At 41.8% G+C, this 23,229-nt stretch overlaps 1 protein-coding gene across 3 annotated transcripts in view; it reads left to right on the top strand.

Moving 5' to 3' along the window:
* IGSF5 (immunoglobulin superfamily member 5) overlaps positions 1 to 23,229 on the top strand; it is a 65,401-nt gene that overhangs the window by 14,267 nt on the left and 27,905 nt on the right. For all 3 annotated transcript variants that reach the window (XM_049874898.1, XM_049874901.1, XM_049874900.1), the window contains exons 3-4: positions 1,423 to 1,740; positions 8,076 to 8,372. In XM_049874898.1, the coding sequence (XP_049730855.1) occupies positions 1,423 to 1,740; positions 8,076 to 8,372 (615 nt within the window). The remainder of the gene's footprint in view (positions 1 to 1,422; positions 1,741 to 8,075; positions 8,373 to 23,229) is intronic.

Genomic DNA, 23,229 nt, shown 5'->3' on the forward strand with positions numbered 1-23,229 from the left:
TCCACAGATTTTTTTTTTTTTAATCCCAGATCAAAGGGCTCATTGGTTGAGAGAGACTTGGCCAAGGGCAAGGGTAAGGGAGAAGACCCAGCCTGGGTTGTATTTTGGTTTAGAGTTTTCTCTCCTATGCCCGGAAGCAAAACGAATTAGTGACCATGTTTACCCAAACACTGGATGGTTGTTGTTAGCTGCCTTCCTGTCGACTCCTGACCCATAAACCTGAAAAACCTGTTGCCGTCGAGTCGATTCCTACTCATAGAGACCCTATAGGACAGAGTAGAAGTGCCCCGATATAGTTTCTAAGGAGCACCTGGTGGATTCACACCGCCGGCCTTTTGGTTAGCAGCCGTAGCTCCTAACCACTACGCCACCAGGGTTTCCAAACTCATGGGGCACCTATACTCTGGCTCTTGTGACCCATAGCGTTTCCACTGGCCGATTTTCAGAAGTGGATTGCCAGACTTTTCTTCCTAGTCCATCTTAGTCTGGAAGTTCCACTGAAATCTGGTCAGCATCATAGCAACACACAAGCCCCCACTGACACAAGGGCGGTGGCTTCGTGTAGGGTGCGTTGGTCAGAAGTCGAACTAGGGTCCCCCGTCGTTGCGAGAGGTGAGAGTTCTACCTCTGAACCACCACGGCCTGTCAGAAACACTGGATCAGCCCCCCTTCTTGATGATGGCTGCTGCCACGTGGCCTTGTTTGCCCCGGGCCCCGTTCAGTGCAACTGTTCACTGTCTCCACTGACGGGTTCTGGCAGAGCATTCTGGGTACTCAGGTGAAAAGTTCATGTGTGGAACCAGCTTGGTACCTCCCCAGAAACCTTTAGGGCTGTAATGAGATTCTGTTCGAACCTGCCTTACGTGTAAGTTGGGAAAGTAAAAGGGGAGGAGGTAGTTATTTGGGGGCACACTTTTGATTATGCGATTCAGTCAGTGGAATGTTTGAGTTCATTGTCAGCAGCTCTTGTGTAGTGCCGTCCAACCTAGGGGGTGGAATATGTCGGACTGTTTTGTTGTGAACTATAAGGTTTTCATTGGCTGATTTTCAGAAGTAGATTGCCAGGATTTTCTTCCTAGTTTGTCTTAGTTTGGAACCTCTGCTGAAACCTGTCTACCATGTGACCCTGCTGGTATTTGGAATACGGTGGCATAGCTTCCAGCATCATAGCAACAATAAGTCAGGTGGTGGGGAGCGAGACAGTGGAGAGGAAAGAATGACACGGCGGTGGCTGGATGTCTGCTGGAAACTCGTGATCTACTTATGGTGGGGGACCTGGGGTTGGACCAGTAAAACGTGGAGCCTGAGTCATTGGATGGACCTGCAGGGAGAACCAGCTGGTCAACACAGAAGGGTTAAGCTGTACAGTTGATTTATGTAGATTCATTCACTTATTGCCTTGAAACGTTGGTTGCCTTCTAGCTTCTGGATCCAGCTATCAAATCGTAGAAGGCCCCAAGAATGCAACAGTGCTCAAGGGCTCTGAGGCCCGCTTCAACTGCTCCGTGTCGCAGGGCTGGATGCTCATCATGTGGGCGTTGAATGGCACGGTGGTTCTGAGCCTCACCCCCAAGGAGCCCATCATCACAAACAACCGCTTCACCTCTGCCAGTTACGAAGTGGACGGGAACTTCGTCTCAGAGATGATCATCCATGACGTGCAGCTCAGTGATGCAGGCCACATCAAATGCAGCCTTCAGAACAGTGACCGGGATGGCTCTGCATATCTTTCAGTCCAAGGTGTGTACACGGGTGGATCTGCAAAGGGGTGGGGACACCTGAAGCCCATTGTGTTAGATGTCGGAGGGCTGGAGGGACTTCAGAAGTTCATGTCATGTTGTGTCTGATGATATATATCATCTATCCTTCAGTTACAGGTGCTCCTTGGAAACTCTAATGGGCAGTTCTACTCTGTCCTATAGGGTCGCTATGAGTCGAAATTGACTGGACGGCACTGGGTGGTGGGTTGGGATCCTTCAGTTGGTGTTGCGCTTAGAATTATGCTGCCTTGAGCAATGTTTCTTGCTCTGTTGTTTGTTTCCTCTCTTTCTTCTTTGCTTCCATCCTTTCATCTAGCCTTTCCTTTCCTTTTCTATTATTAAGACTTGTAGAGAAGGATTTTTATCACTTCCCCATCTAATCCATTTCAGTATCTAATACCTTTTCTGGAAAGGTGTCTGGAATTCTTCTGGTACCAACTGCAGTCACTTTCTTTGCTTTGGAATCCCTGGGTGGTACAAATGGTTAACACACTTGGCTGCTAACCAAAAGGTTAGAAGTTGGAGTCCACCCAAATGTGCTTTGGAAGAAAGACCTGGTGATCTGCTTCTGAGAAATCAGTCCTGAAAACCCTAAAGAGGACAGCTAGCTGTACTCTGACACACATGGGGTCACTGTGAATTGGAGTGGACTCCATGGGAACTGGTATTCTTTGATTTAAATAGAGTAGACAATCACTCCTCTAATTTTTCATAAACTGTACTTGACTGTATTTGTTTGTCTTATTTATCACTTTTGAAGCACGCTTTAACTCTTTCTTCTTCCTAGCTGAATTTCCCTAACTTATTTCTCTACCTTGCCCTCATCCAAGGTGATTTCTATAATCAAAAGTGTGTGTTCACCAAATATGCCAAATCTTCTAGCAAAGACTCTGTGGTTAAGAGCTTGGCTGTTAACCAAAAGGTCGGCAGTTCGAATCCACCAGCCACTCCTTGGAAACACTGTGGGGCTGTTCTACTCTGTCCTCTAGGGTCGCTGTGAGTTGGAATTGACTCAACGGCAAAAGGCAACGGGTATACAAAAATTATAGTAATGAATAACTTACTTTTTTATCTTTAATGATAACATTGAGGTACCAAAGGTCATGTTACACAGTGGGAAAAAAAAAATATATGAAGGAATTATATAAAGGAATTCTTTACAAGGTTTCTGAACATTCTTATCAAAGCCTAATCACTTTTTGTACTTTAAAAGTATATTTATGTATTATTGATAGGTACATTGACGCTAACAGAGCTTCTGGTTTCTATGTCGGCATTCTTTACATAGATCAAGTGCATCTTTGAATTTTTAAAAATATATCTATGTATTTACTCATCTGGGAGAAACTCCCACAGATTCTGTCTGCATTTGTGGCTCTAGCAAATCAAATTTGATAACATTTGGTAAAGATACATGTCTACATCTTTTAGGTGCCTTTTTTATGCTTTTATTCTAGAAATGCAGCAAAGTTAACACATCTTTACTTTTCCATGTCTTTAATTCTGTGTGATTTAAGTAAGTGTAGAGTGATATTTTATAAATAAGTGATTTTATGTGACCACTTAGGATGATTGGTCTAATTTTGCACGGCCAGATTCTTATCACAATCATTTGCCATATAAGGGAAAGAACACAGGAAAAAGAATCAAAGGTATGTGTTCCGGCTTTGCTTTTATCAGTTAACTCCCTGGGTGTACCCTGAGATGGTTGAATTTCTTCATCAGTAAAATGGTGATAAGGTTTCTCTGCCCACCTGGAAGTTTTATTATGATGATCAAAAAAAAAAAAAAATTGACTGAGAGGATGGCTTTGAGAATCCAAAGACTTGCCTAATTTAGTTTACTGCATCTTAGGTTGGAGAGTCAGTGTGGTGTAGTGGTTGACGGGGCAGACTCAGGAGCCTGACTGCCCAGGGTCAGGTTTCAGCTTTATTTATTTATTTTTTATGTGATCTTGGCCAGATTACATAATGACTTTGTGCCCTAGTTTCCTCATCAGAGGGCTGTTGTGGGAGCCAATGAGTAGGTCTATGTAAAGCCTTTATTTAGAATAGCACCTGGCTCATAGCAATTACTAGATAGTCATTCACTATTATTTAGTGTGTTCCCACTAGGAGCCTGCCATTGTGTTAGGCATTGAAGGGGGACTTAAAGATGAATGGATTCCCTGGGTGGTACAATGGTTGGTGGTTCAAGTCCACCTAGAGGCTCCTTGGGAGAAAGGCCTGGTGGTCTACTTTAGAAAAGCCAGCCGTTGAAAACCTCATGGAGCACAGTCCTACTCTGACACACATTTTTTTTCTAAAGTTGAACAGAATAAGACACAGTACCTGACCTCAAGAAATTTACAAGAAGAGTGGATAAGACAAGTACACAAATAATTGTGGTGCGATGAGATGCCGGCAAGTGCAGTGGAAGGAAGACAAGCTCAGGTTCAAAATGGGAAGGGAGATGAGAGAACCAGGAAAGCCTCCTTGGGAGACTCCATGGAGAAGGTGCCATTTGAGATTATAGATTATTCAGTCTGACGAGAAAGGGTGAGTGGAGAGAGCAGGCCTGGGTCAAGGAATCACAAGGCCAGAGGCATGGCTCTTTATTGCTGCGCTTATAGCACGTCAAATTTGTTAATCCATGTGGTTTTGTAGCATCTTTTCCCAAAGCCATAAATCTAAGAAGTCATCTGAGCAGCCCTAACAGCCTTGTTATATAAACGGCAATTATTGTAGCTTTCGCTTTTATACAGATGAAGGAACAAGCATTTAAGGAAGTTAGACTCCTCCAAGGTCACACAGAAGGAACTCACAGAGCTGGGCAGAACCCTGGCCATTTTATCCCGATTCTCTTGGTCTGAATGGCCTTTTGTTCTTAGTGGAACAAATGTTCTCTGGACAATAGGGTCTCTGGCAAGGGAAAAAGAATCTGGAAAGAGGAGGAAATACCCAATTTATTTTGAAAGTGAATTATCCAAGGATTGATTCCTCCCCCAATGTTTCAACAAACAAAATTAAGAGAGTGTACATAACTTCAAGTTGAATCATCCAAAATCTACGTGAAAATCCTAGCTGTTACCTCTATATAAGGTGTTTGCCATGCTATGGGATAACCTGTGTGAAAGCAAATGGGGAAAAGGTGAATCCCAGTTGCACACACAAAAAGGAACTGATTCCAGTTGCTGCATTTTTGTCCATTTATTGTCCAATCCACCCGTTAATCACACATCAAACTCTAGACTTACTGTGCCTTGAGGGCCACAAGGACTTCAAGATTTGCTGCTATTAACTGAGGCAGTACCATTCTTCTGCTTCTGTCCTCTTAAACCTCCCCATCAAACAAAACAAAACAATGAATGGACAGACAAAACAAACAAATCAAAACAAACTTACGAACAAACACAAAACCCTTTAACCTTAAGGGATAAACCCTTTCCCTATTCGTTGTTGCATTTATAGTAGTTCTTGAATTAGCAAAGACATCTCCCTTATTCCAAGAGAATATTCTAGAAGGGAATAATTGGAAATCTAACACTTCAAAATCAGAAGAGCTGTTAGAGATGCTCTAGCTCAGCATGGAGCCCCTGGTGCAAATGGTTAACATGGCTGACTGCTAACGGAAAGGTTGGTGGTTTGAGTCCACCCAGAGGCACCTCGGAAGAAAGCCTTGGCAATCTACATCTGAAAAAGCAACCACTGAAAACCCTATGGAGTGCAGTTCTACTCTGACACACGTGGGGTCGCCATGAATCTGGGTCAACTTAATGACAGCCGATTAGTTCAGTGTCATCTGGGATTCCTGGGTGTCCTCCAGACCCTTTCAGGATGGTCTGTTATGTCAAAACTGTTTTCATAATAATACTAAGGCATCAGTGGCCTTTTTCACTCTCATTCTCATGAGTGCGCAGAGGAGTTTTCTACTCTACATTGGGCAGGTCCGCATAACTCAGTGGATTCCGTCATTTTCTGAATGACTGATGTGTAATGATACAAAATCATGCAAGTGTAAGAGAGCCATTCAAGCTCTCAGACTGAGCAGTGATTTTAATGTAACAGAGTATGAAAGCTCCTTGATAAAGTTTCAGATTCCACAGTACAACTAACCTTTTAAGAAACCACCAATTGTCCAGTTTTGGTATAGTATCAAAGAAGAATATCCATCAGTGGTTAAGAGCTACGGCTGCTAACCAAAAGGTTGACAGTTCGAATCTACCAGCTGCTCCTTGGAAACCCTACAGAGCAGTTATACTCTGTCCTGTAGAATCCCTATGAGTTGCAACTGACTCGATGGCAATAGGTTTGATTTTTTTTTTTTTTTGTAGCTGAAAGGCTATTAAATATTCCTCACTGTTCCAGACATGTAGTTTCTTTATGTACTTCAAACAAAAGAATATATTGCAACAGATTGAATGAAGAGAGATATGAGAATCCAGCCAGACATGAAAGAGATTTGCATAACTGTAAAACATTGCTGCTCTTCTTACTAGAAGTTTTTGTTTTATAATTATAATTATTTTTCATAAAGAAAATGTACCTGTGTTAACATGTAGTAGGGTCATTCTCGCTGTTTTTAAATAAATATTTAAAAAAAGGTAAATATTTAAAGTTCTTAGTTTTAATTTCAGATAGGGTACATATGGTTGGTATAAGCCCTCCGCCAAAAAACCAACCCATTGCCGTCAAGTCTATTCTGACTCACAGTTGACCCTATAGGACAGAGTAGAACAGCCCTACAGGGTTTCCAAGGAGTGGCTGGTGGATTCAAACTGCCAACCTTTTGGTTAGCAGCCGAGGTCTTAACCATGGCACCACCAGGGGTAGACATAACCCACATAAATAACATTGCCACTCTTCTTACTAAAAGTTTTTGGTTTAAACTTATATTTTTCATAAAGATATGTACCTGTGTTAACATATGGTAGAGTCATTCTTGCTGTTTTTAAATAAATATTTTAAAAAAGGTAAATATTTAAAAAAGTTCTTAGTTTTAATTTCAAATAGGGTACATATTGGTAGATATAAGCCCACCTTCAAAAAACCGAACACGTTGCCGTCAAGTCTATTCAGACTCACAGCGACCCTATAGGCCAGAGTAGAGCTTTGGGGTCTTCAGTGATTGTTAAGAGTGTAAAGACGTCCTGAAACTATAACGTTTTAGCATCACTGATTTAGTCAGTTATCTCACTTGACAGGTGGAAAACTGAGAGAGAGAAATTTCCAGTGGCTTCCCCAAAGTAATGGCAATTTGGTGGCAGAGTCAGGACTGAAAGATTATTTGATTCTTTGTCCAGTGTTCTTTCCATTATATTACATAACAGGAAGCTTTCAAAGATTTCAATGTATGTTTCTCTACATCTGTGTCTTTACCAGGACCAACCCCCAGGTTATTTTAGGATTACTGGTCACAAAAAGGGTTCTTTTCAGATGGGCAGTTTATAGTGTGAACTCTGAAATATGCGTGGGTCCTTAATAAAAACTTACAAATAATTTATCTGACTAAGATATGATTCGGCTTAGTTATTTCTGTAAGTAGATTTGATTTTGATTTAATTTGTAACTAGAAAAAAAATCGTAAGACATCACTGCAGGAAGTTATGTTTAAAAATGTGTGACCCAATAAATAAACAGATAGACAGATGAATAAATAGACAGAGAGACAGACAAATCTGACTAACCAAATGCTCCTGGGTGGTGCAAACTGTTAACTTGCTCAGCTGCTAACTGGAAGGTTGGAGGTTCAAGTTCACCCAGAGGAAAGTCCTGGCAATCTACTTGTGAAAAATCCGCCATTGAAAACCCTACAGAACGCAGTTCTACTCTGACATACGTGGGGTCACCCTGAGTCAGAGTTGACTCCGTGGCCACTGGTTTAACTAAATGCCTGGAGAAGATTGCTTCCCGCCAGGTTCTGGAATGCATTCTCCTTACTTTGAAAAGAACAGAAAGGTTGGGCTGCTAGGGCAGTCCAAGAAAATCTGCTCGTCTGCGTCAGGGATTGTGTAGCCACAAAGGTATCTACTTCCTCATTCTTTTTCACATATCAGTTATCTTCCCCGGCTCCAGATTTTTACTCATTCATTTTTTCAGTAATTACATACTTTCTGGTGAGTGTCCTCACCTTCTCCAGGAAAGTTAGCAGGTGTAAATAAAGACACAGATAAAACCCAGGTTAAGGCTTCCCAATGACAGCCACAGCCTCGTTCAACCTGGGAACGTGTCTCTCACGAAATGCGATTTGAAGCAAAACTTTAAAAAAAAAAACAAAAAACCTGGAACTGAAGGGCATTGTCACTTCCTCAGAATGTTTCTCTTTTTTCTTCTTTAGTTATGGGAACGTTGCTCATTCCCAGTAGTCTCGTAGTCACTGAGGATGAGCCCTGTAACGTTACTTGTCGCGCAGTGGGCTGGCTTCCACTCCCAGACATTGCTTGGGAGATCGGTGTTCCCGTAAGCCATTCCAGCTATTACTCCTTCCCCGAGCCTGACGACCTTCAAAGTGCAGTCAGCATCCTCACTCTCACGCCACAAGGCGATGGGACTTTAACTTGTGTGGCTAATTTGAAGGGCCTGGACGTTCACAAGTCTGCCGCTGTTAACCTTACTGTCATTGAGCCTCCTTCAGGTAAGTGAAGTCTTCTTGCTTTCTATATATAAATTATTATTTCATGCTTACATTTTATGTCATGCTACTTAATCAACAACGCCGAGCACAATTGTATGGTGACATTGATTTCAGGTAGGGGTGGTAATGAAGGCAAATTACCTGTACGATCAGCTTAATGATTGTAATTTCATCAGCTTTTAAAATTCCATCTTAAAAAGTTCTTCTCTCTTTTCTACTTATGTGTAAAAACAATTAAGCATCTCACCAGTCATTTATCATAAAACAGCATCAAGCTCAGAGACAAACACTTGAATTAAAGTGTTTTTCTCTAGATTTTACCTGTTGTCCTGATCTCATCCATCCAATCCCCTAAGCCCATGTGGAGCAAGCCCTTCTAATATTTGAGGAAGACTCTTAGGTACTCATGGATCCCTTCCAATCTCAGTGGAATTGTGATTATTTTTTTTTTAGCCCAGTAAATCCACAGTGTATTTGAAAGTATCAAGTCTATTTTATTATCTTGACTGAATGACGTAAGTTTTAAGTTTAGGTCCCCAAAAGAACCTGCTTTGGGGTCTTCGACAGAGTGAAAACTCTAACCAGGCATCTTCAAGTTGCTTGCAGAGCCTGCTGAGCTCTGAGTCTGCCTGGGCCAACTGGAAAAGTGGCTCGTGCTGCAGGGGGTGGGAGTGGGGGGTGAAGGGTGAGTTTAACCCCTTTACTGTGCAGAAGAGGAAGGGGTGCTGTCCAGCTCGTACAGCTGATGGGGTAGAGCCAGGCTAGAAGCTAGGAAGGCTTCTTTCTTGGTACAGAGCTCTTCCTACCTCCAAACATCTTAAGATCTTTCAAAGTTTGGGCAAATTACAGCTGATTCAAAGTTGAATCAAACTACAGTTGATTCTTGTTGTTCGTGGTAGTTATGTTCTATAAAGTCACTACGAACACTGCATTAGCAACTCTAGGACCATGGTTCCAGGGGAAATACAGGGTTAGCTTTCTATTAGCCTCTGGCCACAACATTCTTGTCAACCTGTCAATACACAGGAACCCTGGGTGGCCCAGTGGTTAAGAGCTTGGCTGCTAAGCAAAAGGTTCAAATTCAAATTCACCAGCCGCTCCCTGGAAACCCTATGTGGCATTTCAACTCTATCCTATAGGGTTGCTATGAGTCAGAATCCGTTTGACAGCAAAGGGTTTTATCAATACAAAACCTTGTTTTGGTGTTTCTATTTAAAGACGCCTTATTTAATATATATCGCTGACTCATTAACACAGCACTCAAGACTCACGGCATTATAACTAGTGCCTGAAGGAAGCTTATCTAACACTCATGTGGTCTCCCTAAGGCACATGGCAGCCTTCTTGTGCGGAGGAACACCAGACAGAACTTCAGCACTACTCCTGGGGTGTTTTAAAAAACAAAAGCACCAACAAAAAGCACAAAAGTGCAACAACGTTGGCACTAAATAGACCACGAGAAGGACAATTGTTTACACTGTGAGAGCTGAAACAAGAAGGCAGAGCATCACCTTCACGCAACGTGCATATCGGGTGACTCAGATTTTTCGCCACTCAAACCATGTCCACAAATGACCACAAAGGTGACCATGTATGGATTATAGGGTTACAAATAAGTGGTTTGAAATGGTCCATATTCACAAATATGGAGTCTGTGAACAATGAAGGTTGACAGTGCTAACAATGTCAACAACAATAATGATGATCTTCGCTGTGTACTGCCAAGTGCCAGGCACTGTTCTAAACACTGTTCAAATATTAACTAAATTAACCTCCACAACAGCCCTATCAGTAGATGCTATTATTCTTCCTACTTTAAAAAGTAAGGAGACAGGGGCACAGTGCTTGGAATTTTCTCATACCTCCCCCAAAACAACAACAACAAAAAAAAACCTGCTGCTGTTGAGTAGATTCTGACTCGTAGGGAACCTACAGAACAGAGTAGAACTGTCCCATAGAGTTTCCAAAGAGCGCCTGGTGGATTTGAACTGCCGACCTTTTGGTTCGCAGCGGTAGCTCTTAACCACTACGCCATCAGGGTTTCCTTCTCATACCCACAGAGCTAGTAAATGGCAGAATGCAGCCTTTGCAATCTAGATCCAGAGTCTGTTCACACGTCAACTCTGGCCACCGCTAACAGACAGTGTGAGCAGCCACTTGGGTGGTGTTGCTGTGAGCCTATGAAAAGCTATTCAGAATCTAAACTGTGGTAAGCACCAACAATTTTGTACCTTATACCACAGGGACTGATCTCTCATGCAACACAAGCTCACTCCCCCAATGTCCCCCCCGCCAACTTCTTGGGGACCTACTCATGGTCAAGGATACCTGCTCATAGCAGAAATAGACAAGTAAGGGAACATTTCAGGGAGAAGGTGGAGTGATGGGTCTATAGGGAGCTGGAGACCACATGTCCCCTCTAGACAGAGAGGTGATGCCAGCTCCAACTGGTTGTTGCCAAGGAAGTTGGACTCAGTACTGCCGGATGTTCTAGTTTTTCAAGAGACTCTGGAAACCTGGGTTTATGTGAACTCTCCTGACTTTTAAATTGTAAAACAAAATGGCGCCAACCGTAAAATGGCTGGCGGCAGTGTCTGACCTCCTCTAACTTCACAAGGGAGAGAATCACCATCAGCAGCAGCCCAAGGCAGATTCCTATGAAGCGGAGGTCGGGCATACCTTCCCTCTCCAACCTTTTTAGCAGTTCTGAAACTATCCATCCACACGACACTCTACTTCTCTGCTGGGTTCGATAATTCATTACAAAGGCCACACAAAACTCACAGACAATACTCATTATGGGGTTTATTAGGGAAGTAACAGGCTAGAATTCAGGATCAGGATACAGTTCTTCTGTCAGGACAGCTTCTCGACTGTGCCTACAGGCAGGCCTCTCCCTGGTCCTCACCTTCTCAGCCCTCAGCCTCTAGGGCCTCTTAGGAGACTTGGGCTGGACCAGCCTCTGCCCTGCTTGGGCAAGTTTTTCAAAGCTCTTTAGCTCTGCCAATAAGTGCCTGGGGCACCCCACTCCACCAGTAAGCCTCAGCCTGAAGGAGCTCAACTATCTTGCTCTGTGGGTCAGCAAGCCTAGCTCCAAAGACAAGTGCCTGGAGGCATGCCACTCCACCAGGAAGACTCCTGCCTGAAGGCTCTCAGCTCTCTTGTTCTGCGGGTTAGCAGGCCCACTGTAACTGCCTTGCTCCGTGGGCTGGGAAGCTCACTGTGCTGTCTTGCACCAGCTTCTTGAAGTCTCGTGATGTTCCAGTGTTACAGCTCTCTCACTTTCTGTCTCCTGGATCTAACAAGTTCTCAGTGTGGGGACCTCAGGTCCAAAGGATGTGCTCAGCTCCTGTCTCTTCTTCTTGGTAGTAGTGAGGTTCCCCCCTTTCTGCCTCTGGGGTAGCTCATTTCAAGCCTAGTGGGATGGCAAAACTGACCAATCCCCTGGTTAGTGTTCCATGCACTTATTTGCATGATCCCACCCCCACCCACAAGGCTGCCATGCACCTTATTTCATTATTGGCAAGCTGTCCGATCCTCCTGGTGGGCCACAAGCACTTTATTTGCATAGCCCCACCAATCATTTGGTGGGAGTTACAAGACCTCGGCTAGAAAGGCCACATAAAAATGATCCATTGTGGGAGGAGGGGCCAAGATGGCTGACTAGGTAGAAGCTACCTTGGATCCCTCTTGCAACAAAGACCCAGAAAAACAAGTGAATCGATCATATACATGACAATCTACAAACCCTGACCATCAAACACAGATCTAAAGAGTTGATCTGAGTGACAGAGACTGAGAACGAACAACCACGGGGAAGCAACGACTGCTTTTGGAGCCTGGAGCCAGCGTCCCAGTCAGAAAACGTTGGTGCTGGGCTTTGGACTGGGCACAGTGGAGGTGTGCACGGCTTTCTGAGATGGTGCGAACACGGGTTGCAGCCCTAGCCCCCAGAAGCGACGCTGGGGGAAGCCCAGCCAGTGCACGCAGGCAGTGCAGTGATGCGGCTGACAGGAGGAGAAGTCACCAGGAGCAGCGACTGGTTTTGGAGCCTGGAGTGCGGCGTCCCAGCTGGGGAACCTTGGCGCTGGGCTTTGGACTGGGAGCGGAGGAATTGACCACAGCTTCTGAGACAGCACAAGCACAGGATGCAGGCCTGACCCTCAGGGGGCAATCTCTACCCAGCCAGTGCACACAGTCAACAAACCCCTCGGGAATCTCAGCTAAAACAGTCATCCCAAGCAAGATAAGTAACTTTGTCTATATTCCGGGGTGCTACTCTCTCCTATTTATCTGAACCCTTCCCTTCCCTTCCCAGGCGGCTTCATGAACATTGGAATTTCCTGAGCCAGAGAGTGAAGTGCCCTGTGGTTTTTCTTTCTTTTTTTCTTTTTGGTCTTTTCCTAACCCATTCTCCTGGCCTGAGAGAAGCAGCTACAAAAAACCCAGGGACCAAAAATCCTTCCCTAATTGCACTAAAAACACAGAACCAGCTCCAGCCAAATATATGTGATCCACAGTCTTGGGCTTTCATCCCTACAGGGAACAAGGTGGCTATTATAATGCAAAGGCAATTCTGATAGGGATCTGACTGTAATTGTTTTAGCGGATTACTGGAAAGACAATTTTCCCAGGGGAACTGAGGGCCTGAAGCTCCCCCCAGACAACCTAGCCTCCGGCCTTAGGGGTCTAAGGAGGGTGACACCTACCAATCTGTAGAGGTACTTGCATTGGGGGCCTAAGGTACAGCTGCAGAGCCCACCCACCAAATGCTGTAGGAATACAGACACACCTACCTCACTGGCACTCAGGGGAAACCTGTCAGTATCCTGCACCCCCCAGAGTGTGAACCCCTGCTGCTACTAGAATCTGGTGCACACAGCTATCACCACTACTTCTCTAGGTGGATAGGTGACAGTCTGCACCACACACTTGATGACCCCAAATCAGATTCTACTCAAGAATAGTGAATGGACTCTTAGGCTTATATATCTGGTAACAGCCCAAACCAGCTGGTAATAGGGCATAAGTGATTCAAGGGCTACAGCAATCAAGACAGCGCAACCTAGTAGCCCATCTACGTATATTGAAAGAAAACAAAACAAGGTAAGACTCAGTGAGCAAATATAGAATAAATCACTACAATATCTTAGAGATGGCTCGGAGACAGCAGTCGATATCAAACCACATAAAGAAGCAGACCATGATTGCTTCTACAACTCCCCAAACTAAAGAATCAAAATCTTTCCCAAATGAAGATACAATCCTGGAATTGCCAGATGCAGAATATAAAAAGCTAATTTACAGAATGCTTCAAGATATCAGGGATGACCTCAGAAATGAAATCAGGCAATCTACAGAAAAAGCCAGGGAACACGCTGATAAAGCAGTTGAAGAACTCAAAAAGATTATTCAAGAACAGAGTGGAAAAATTAATAAGCTGCAAGAATCTATAGAGAGACAGCATTCAGAAATCCAAAAGATTAACAGTAAAATTACAGAATTAGACAACTCAATTTTTTTATAGGAAGTCAGAGGAGCAGATTCAAGCAACTGGAATGCAGGGTGGGGGATCTGGAGGACAAGGGAATTGACACCAATATAGCTGAAAAAAAATTCGATAAAAAAATTAAAAAAAAAATGAAGAAACCCTAAGAATCATGTGGGACTCTATCAAGAAGAATAACTTGCGTGTGATCGGAGTCCCAGACCAGGGAGGGATAACAGAAAACACAGAGAGAATAGATGAAGATCTGTTGGCAGAAAACTTCCCTGACATCATGAAAGATGAAAGGATATCTATCCAAGATGCTCATCGAACCCCATTTAAGACTGATCCAAAAAGAAAATCACCAAGACATACTATCATCAAACTTGCCAAAACCAAAGATAAAGAGAAAATTTCAAAAGCAGCCAGGGATAAAAGAAAGGTCTCCTACAAAGGAGAATCAATAAGAATAAGTTCAGACTACTCAGCAGAAACCATGCAGTCAAGAAGGCAATGGGATGACATATATAGAGCACTGAAGGAGAAAAACCGCCAGCCAAGGATCATATATCCAGCAAAACTCTCTCTGAAATATGAAGGCGAAATTAAGACATTTACAGATAAACACAAGCTTAGAGAATTTGCAGAAACCAAACCAAAGCTACAAGAAATACTAAAGGAAATTGTTTGGTCAGAAAACCAGTAATATCAGATACCAGCACAACACAAGGTCACAGAACAGAACATTCTGATATCAACTCAAATAGGGGAATCACAAAAACAAATTAAGATTAATTTTAAAAAGAAAAAAAACGCTCAAAACAGGGAATCATTGAAGTCAATATGTAAAAGATCACAATAATCAAAAAGAGGGACTAAATACAGGTGGCATAGAACTGCCATATGGAGAGGAAAACAAGGCGATATAGGACAATACAAGTTAGGTTTTTACTTAGAAAAATAGGGGTAAATATTAAGGTAACCACAGAGAGGTATAACAACTCCATAACTCATAAAAACCAAGAAAAACATAACGACTCAGCAAACATAAAGTCAAATACTATGAAAATGAGGAACACACAATTTACAAAGAAAAATGTCTCAGCACAAAAACGTAAGTGGAAAAATGAAATTGTCAACAACACACATAAAAAGGCAGCAAAATGACAGCACTAAAAACATACTTATCTACAATTACGCTGAAAGTAAATGGACTAAATGCACCAATAAAGAGACAGAGAGTCTCAGACTGGGTAAAGAAACATGATCCGTCTATATGCTGCCTACAAGAGACACACCTTAGACTTAGAGACACAAACAAACTAAAACTCAAAGGATGGAAAAAAAATATCTCAAGCAAACAACAAGCAGAAAACAGCAGGAGTAGCAATATTAATTTCTGACAAAAAAGACTTTTAAAGTTAAATCCACCACAAAGGATAAAGAAGGACACTACATAATGATTAAAGGGACAATTTACCAGGAAGATATAACCGTATTAAATATTTATGCACCCAATGACAGGGCTGCAAGATACATAAAACAAACTTAAACAAAACCGAAAAGTGAGATAGACACCTCCACAATTATAGTAGGAGACTTCAACACACCACTTTTGGAGAAGGACAGGACTTCCAGTAAGAAGCTCAATAGTGACATGGAAGACCTAATTGCCACAATCAACTAACTTGGCCTCATAGACTTATACAGAACACTCCACCCAACTGCTGCAAAGTATACTTTTTTTTTCTAGCGCACATGGAACATTCTCTAGTATAGACCACATATTAGGTCATAAAACAAACCTTTGCAGAATCCAAAACATCGAAATATTACAAAGCATTTTCTCAGACCACAAGACCATAAAAGTGGAAATCAATAACAGAAAAATTAGGGAAAAGAAATCAAATACTTGGAAAATGAACAATAGCCTGCTCAGAAAAGACTGGGTTATAGAAGACATTAAGGAGGGAATAAAGAAATTCATAGAATGCAACGAGAATGAAAACACTTCCTATCAAAACCTCTGGGACACAGCAAAAGCAGTGCTCAGAGGTCAATTTATATCGATAAATGCACACATAGAAAAAGAAGAAAGAGCCAAAATCAGAGAACTGTCCCTACAACTTGAACAAATAGAAACTGAGCAACAAAAGAATCCATCAGGCACCAGAAGAAAACAAATAATAAAAATTAGAGCTGAACTAAATGAATTAGAGAACAGAAAAACAATTGAAAGAATTAACAGAGCAAAAAGCTGGTTCTTTGAAAAAATTAACAAAATTGATAAACATTGGCCAGACTGACTAAAGAAAAACAGGAAAGGAAACAAATAACCCGAATAAGAGACGAGATGGGCCACATCACAACAGACCCATCTGAAATTAAAAGAATCATATCAGATTATTATGAAAAATTGTACTCTAACAAATTTGCAAACCTAGAAGAAATGGATGAATTCCTAGAAAAACACTACCTACCTAAACTAACACAATCAGAAGTAGAACAACTAAATAGACCCATAACAAAAAAACAGATTGAAACGGTAATCAAAAAACTCCCAACAAAAAAAAGCCCTGGCCCAGACGGCTTTACTGCAGAGTTCTACCAAACTTTCAGAGAAGAGTTAACACCACTACTACTAAAGGTATTTCAAAGCATAGAAAATGATGGAATACTACCTAACTCATTCTATGAAGCCACCACATCCCTGATGCGAAAACCAGGTAAAGACATCATAAAAAAAAGAAAATTACAGACCTATATCCCTCATGAACATGGATGCAAAAATCCTCAACAAAATTCTAGCCTACAGAATTCAACAACATATCAAAAAAATAATCCACCACGACCAAGTGGGATTTATACCAGGTTTTTTATGCAAGGCTGGTTTAATATTAGAAAAACCGTTAATGTAATCCACCATATAAATAAAACAAAAGATAAAAACCACATGATCTTATCAATTGATGCAGAAAAGGCATTTGACAAAGTCCAACGACCATTCATGATAAAAACTCTCAGCAAAACTGGAATTGAAGGAAAATTCCTCAACATAATAAAGGGCATCTGTACAAAGCCAACAACCAACATCACTCTAAATGGAGAGAGCCTGAAAGCATTTCCCCTGAGAACGGGAACCAGACAAGGATGCCCTTTATCACCGCTCTTATTCAACATTGTGCTAGAGGTCCTAGCCAGAGCAATTAGCCTAGACAAAGAAATAAAGGGCATCCCGATTGGCAAGGAGGAAGTAAAATTATCTCTATTTGCAGATGACATGATCTTATACACAGAAAACCCTAAGGAATCCTCCAGAAAACTACTGAAACTAATACAAGAGTTCAGCAGAGCATCAGGATAAAAGATAAACATAGAAAAATCAGTTGGATTCCTCTACATCAACAAAAAGAACATCGAAGAGGAAATAACCAAATCAATACTATTCACAGTAGCCCCCAAGAAGATAAAATACTTAGGAATAAATCTTCCAAAGATGTAAAAGACCTATACAAAGAAAACTACAAAGTACTAGTGCAAGAAACTAAAAAGGACCTGCTTAAGTGGAAAAACATACCTTGCTCATGGATAGGAAGACTTAACATAGTAAAAATGTCTATTCTACCTAAAGCCATCTATACATACAATGCACTTCCGATCCAAATTCCAATGACATTTTTTAATGTGATAGAGAAACAAATCACCAACTTCATATGGAAGGGAAAGAAGCCTCAGATAAGTAAAGCATTACTGAAAAAGAAGAAGAAAGTGGGAGGCCTCACTCTACCTGATTTTAGAACATATTATGCAGCCACAGTAGTCAAAACAGCCTGGTACTGGTACAACAACAGGCACATAGACCAATGGAACAGAATTGAGAACCCAGATACAAATCCATCCACATATGAGCAGATGATATTTGACAAAGGCCCCGTGTCAGTTAACTGGGGAAAAGTAGTATTTTTAACAAATGGTCCTGGCATAACTGGATATCCATTTGCAAAAAAATGAAACAGGACCCATACCTCACACCATGCACAAAAACTAACTCCAAGTGGATCAAAGACCTGAAAATAAAGACTAAAACGATAAAGATCATGGAAGAAAAAATAGGGACAACCTTAGGAGCCCTAATACAAGGCATAAACAGAATACAAAACATTACCAAAAATGACGAAGAGAAACCAGATAACTGGGACCTCCTAAAAATCAAACACCTATGCTCATCTAAAGACTTCACCAATAGAGTAAAAAGACCACCTACAGATTGGGAAAGAATTTTCAGCTATGACTTCTCCGACCAGCGCCTGATCTCTAAAATCTATATGATTCTGTTAAAACTCAACCACAAAAAGACAAACAACCCAATCAAGAAGTGGGCAAAGGATATGAACACGCACTTCACTAAAGAAGATATTCAGGCAGCCAACAGATACATGAGAAAATGCTCTCGATCATTAGCCATTAGAGAAATGCAAATTAAAACTACAATGAGATTCCATCTCACTCCAACAAGGCTGGCATTAATCCAAAAAACACAAAATAATAAATGTTGGAGAGGCTGTGGAGAGATTGGAACTTTTAGACACTGCTGGTGGGATTGTAAAATGGTACAGCCACTTTGGAAATCTATCTGGCGTTTTCTTAAAAAGTTAGAAATAGAACTACCATCCAACCCAGAAATCCCACTCCTCGGAATATACCGTACAGAAATAAGAGCCTTTACACGAACATATATATGCACACCCATGTTTATTGCAGCTCTGTTTACAATAGCAAAAAGCTGGAAGCAACGAAGGTGTCCATCAATGGATGAATGGTTAAATAAATTGTGGTATATTCACACAATGGAATACTATGCATCCATAAAGAACAGTGACGAATCTGTGAAACATTTCATAACATGGAGGAACCTGGAAGGCATTATGCTGAGTGAAATTAGTCCGAGGCAAAAGGACAAATATTGTATAAGACCACTATTATAAGATCTTGAGAAATAGTATAAACTGAGAAGAACACATACTTTTGTGGTTACGGGGGGGGGGAGGGAGGGAGGGTGGGAGAGGGTTACTTACTGATTAGTTAGTAGATAAGAACGACTTTAGGTGAAGGGAAGGACAATACTCAATACACGGAAGGACAGCTCAACTGGACTGGACCAAAAGCAAAGAAGTTTCCAGGATAAACTGCATGCTTCAAAGGTCAGCGGAGCAAGGGCTGGGGTTTGGGGACTATGGCTTAAGGAGACTTCTAAGTCAATTGGCAAAATAATTCTATTATGAAAACGTTCTGCATCCCACTTTGAAATGAGGCGTCTGGGGTCTTAAATGCTAACAAGTGGCCATCTAAGGTGCATCAATTGGTCTCAACCCACTTCGATGAAAGGAGAATGAAGAACACCAAGGTCACACGATAACTCTGAGCCCAAGAGACAGAAAGGGCCACATGAACCAGAGACTTACATCATCCTGAGACCAGAAGAACTAGATGGTGCCCGGCCACAACCGATGACAGCCCTGACAGGGAGCACAACAGAGAACCCCTGAGGGAGCAGGAGATCAGTGGGATAAAAAATGCAGACCCCAAATTCTCATAAAAAGACCAGACTTAATGGTCTGACTGAGACTAGAGGAATCCCGGCTGTCATGGTCCCCAAACCTTCTGTTGGCCCAGGACAGGAACCATTCCCGAAGACAACTCATCAGACATGGAAGGGACTGGACAAGGGGTAGGGGAGAGATGCTGATGAAGAGTGAGCTACTTGTATCAGGTGGACAATTGAGACTGTGTTGGCATCTCCTGTCTGGAGAGGAGATAGGAGGGTAGAGAGGGTTAGAAACTGGCAAAATTGTCACTAAAGGAGAGACTGGAAGGAGGGAGCGGGCTGACTCATTAGTGGGAGAGTAAGTGGGAGTATGTAGTAAGGTGTATATAAACTTATATGTGACAGACTGACTTGATTTGTAAACTTTCACTTAAAGCACAATAAAAATTATTTAAAAAAAAAAAAAAGATCCGTTGCACTGCATAAATGTTGGCAACTAAGTAAACATTTTTGCAACTCTTCAGGCCAGGAAAAACAGTAGGGGATTAGCACTGCCTATTTGCCAATCCCTGCTGTAAAGTTTCTTTTTAAAAAATGGGCCAAAACTCAGCTAGTCTTGGGTCAGTGGAAACAGTCAAATGGTACTGCAAGAGTCAAAATTTATTGAAAAGAAAAACAACTCAGCCATTTTTTTTCTAAACTGAATGGAGTAAAATCTACTACAAGGGTCTCTCCTCTTTTTCTCTCATTTGGAAGGTTCTGGGAGGCCCTTTTTTCTGGAGTAATAAAGAACAATAGAGCCAGCCACTTGTTGGGGTAGCCTTTGCCTCTTCTGCTTATTTCTCATGGGCATTTGTGTACCTGCTGCTGAAGTGGTCCATGGGTTTGCTGCTCCAGAGAAGCTTAGACTTGGTTTCAGTGGCTATCAAGGCTTTTGCAGTAAATGATACAGAAATTTTTGTTCCTTTGGTTTTAAGTCAAGGTTAGTTTTTTTTAGTTCATTAAATTCAACAGTATTCCATACAAAGACTATATGTGAAGATAAAGCTAGAATTCAAACCTAGTTTTCTCTTTCCCGCCTATTATTTTGAATAATTAAAAACCTTTATAAAAGTTGCAAGAATAGAGCAGTGAATACCCATATACCTTCACCTACCAGTTATCAGTTATTGTTGAGTCAGTTCTGATTCATGGTGACCCCACGTATATGCCCCTTGGTGGTGTAAATAGTTAATGCTCTCAACTACTAGCCACAAGCTTTGAGATTCTAGTCTACCCAGAGGTGCCTTGGAAGAAAGGCCTGGCAATCTACTTCCAAAAAAATCACTCACTACAACTCAGTGGAGCACAGTTCTACTGTGACACGCACAGGCCACCATAAGTCATGATACTTTTACTTGGATATACCAAATGTTAACATTTGGCTATTTGCTTTCTCTCTTTCAGCTTTTTTTTTTTTTCTCTACTGTTTGAGAGTTAGTTGGGAACATTATGACACTTTATTCCTAAATACTTTAGCATATATATCATAAAAATAAGACCATTCATTATACATAAGCCCCATGTAATTGGAAGTCAGGAAACTTAACGTTCTGCAATACTATTATATAATATACTGTGCATATTCATATCTCCCCATTTGTTCTAAGAATATCCTTTGTAGATCTTTTCTTTCCTAAGAAAACATTTAATCAAAGGTCATTTATTGCATTTGGCTGTCATCTTTAGTATCCTTTAATCTAGAATGGTTCCTTCCGTTCGTCTTTCCAGATACAGACATTTTTGAAGGGCTCAGGCCATTTTTGCAAAATGCCCCTAGGTCAGGAGTTGTCTGAGTTTTTCCAGCATCCTTTGATGGCAGGACATAGGTGATGTTGTGTGGGCACATGAGACCAATTTGCTCTGTCATGGTAACATTAAGCTTGGTCATTCGGTTAAGTCGTCGTTCCCAGATTTCCCCATCGTGAAGGTCTACTTTTTTTTGCCTTTATAAATAATACAAAATCTATGGATGCTGGGTGAATATCCTTTTTCCCAACTGTTTTTCACCTAATAATTTTTGCACCTATTGATAAGTCATAGCCTGAATCAATTGTTTCTATGGGTTGTAAAAGTGATTTTCTGCATCTTTCATTCTTTTTATATTTATTAGTTGACACTTCTGTAAAGAAGGGTCTTCCTGCTCCTTTTATTCCTTTTCTTCCCCCCGCTCCCTTTCCTTCCTTCTTTTCTCTCTCTCTATCAACACTTATGAACTCATTTTCAGTATGAACTCATTTTTATTCAATGCATTATTACCTGTGTCTGCCATTAAATGTTTTGACGCTTAGATGGCATTAGATCTGGCCAATGGGAAGCCCTTCAAGTTGGCTCTTGTGTCCTTTTGATATATCCTCATTAGTTTTTCAACACTTGGTGCAATAAGATGTTCCAGACTCACTCTTCACTTTCCCTGTCCCAGCCTGAGGTCCCTGGTGGTGCAAACAGTTTGTGCTCGACCACTAATCAAAAGGTTGGTGGTTCAAACTCAATCAGCCGCTCTGTGGAAGAAAAGCTTGGTGACCTGCTTCCGTAAAGATTACAGTCAAGAAAACCTATGGATCTCAGTTCTAATCTGTAACATGTGGGGTCACTAGGAGTTGGAAGTGACTCGATGGCAACTGTTTTATTTTTTTGTCTCAGCCTGGAATCGGCCATTACTCTAAGGAGCCACCCCAGCTTGCCTTTAAGCTACTTAGATATGATCAAATATAGTCCAGGCTTTGAAAGGGAAGATTTGCAAAAATTGCATTAGCACCAAATGGCATGAAATTGACTGCTCAAACCCCCATCCTAACAAGTAATTATGCAGCAAAGAGCCCTGACCTGAAGGCTGGTGCCCTATAGAAATGGATTCTAGAGAGTAACACACCTGCAAATTATTTCTTTGCTTTCCCTGGATCGGATTTAATTCCGCTGAATTCTTCTTAGTCAAGGAGTAGCGAAGTGAGCAGGCTTAATTACGGCAGCTGGAGTGGGAGGGCTCTGGAGAGGAATGCGCCGTGGGTGCGTAGCAATGAGTTGTACTTTATTGGGCTCATTTGGAAAAGGGTAATTTGTTTCTAAATTATTCATCAAGACCCAGAGCAGCTGGTGGCTGGCTGCATGGTGTGTGTTTTATGCAACTTTTAGTAGCTGCAGACCTCATTATGCCCTTGGCCAGCAGTGCTCGGTTGAGGAGCTGGTGACTACAAGGCTTTGAGGAGCGCAGCTGGGTTTGCAGAGAGCTGAGCGTTAATGAGGCTGTACCATGTTCAGGTCCCTTCACAGGGATTGATAAACATCAGTCCTGCCTCCCATTTCCTAAAAGTGCAAGGAATTTGTTTTCGTTTCTGGGATGTTCTCTTTAAGGCCCTGAAAGAAGAATACTGGTTTGGAAACCTTAGGTCACATGAGCGCCTTCTAGAATCTAGCAATTGCAGTTTATAACCTTAATTTAGTGACGTGACGATTTTGGGGGGCAGAGAAAAGCGGTGGGAGTGATGCGTCCTGGGTCTTCGCTCTGGCACTAATTGTATGAGTTGGGGCAAGTCACTGACCTTCAGGGGTCCATTGTTTGCTTGTAAAATAAGGGCAAGAAGAATAGAGCAGTGACGCTCTCTCCTGGCTGTGTGACCGAGGCGTCGGGGGAGTCCTAACACATATAACATGTATACACATGCCTCACCCCAGAGATCCTGATTTAACTGGCCTGAGTGGGACCTGGAAATTGGCATTTAAATTTTTTTTTTTTTTATCGTGGTAAAATATATATAACAAAATTTGTCCTCTTAACCATTTTTAAG

Source organism: Elephas maximus, chromosome 2, assembly GCF_024166365.1.
Source record: "Elephas maximus indicus isolate mEleMax1 chromosome 2, mEleMax1 primary haplotype, whole genome shotgun sequence".
NCBI classification, from domain to species: Eukaryota; Metazoa; Chordata; class Mammalia; order Proboscidea; family Elephantidae; genus Elephas; species Elephas maximus.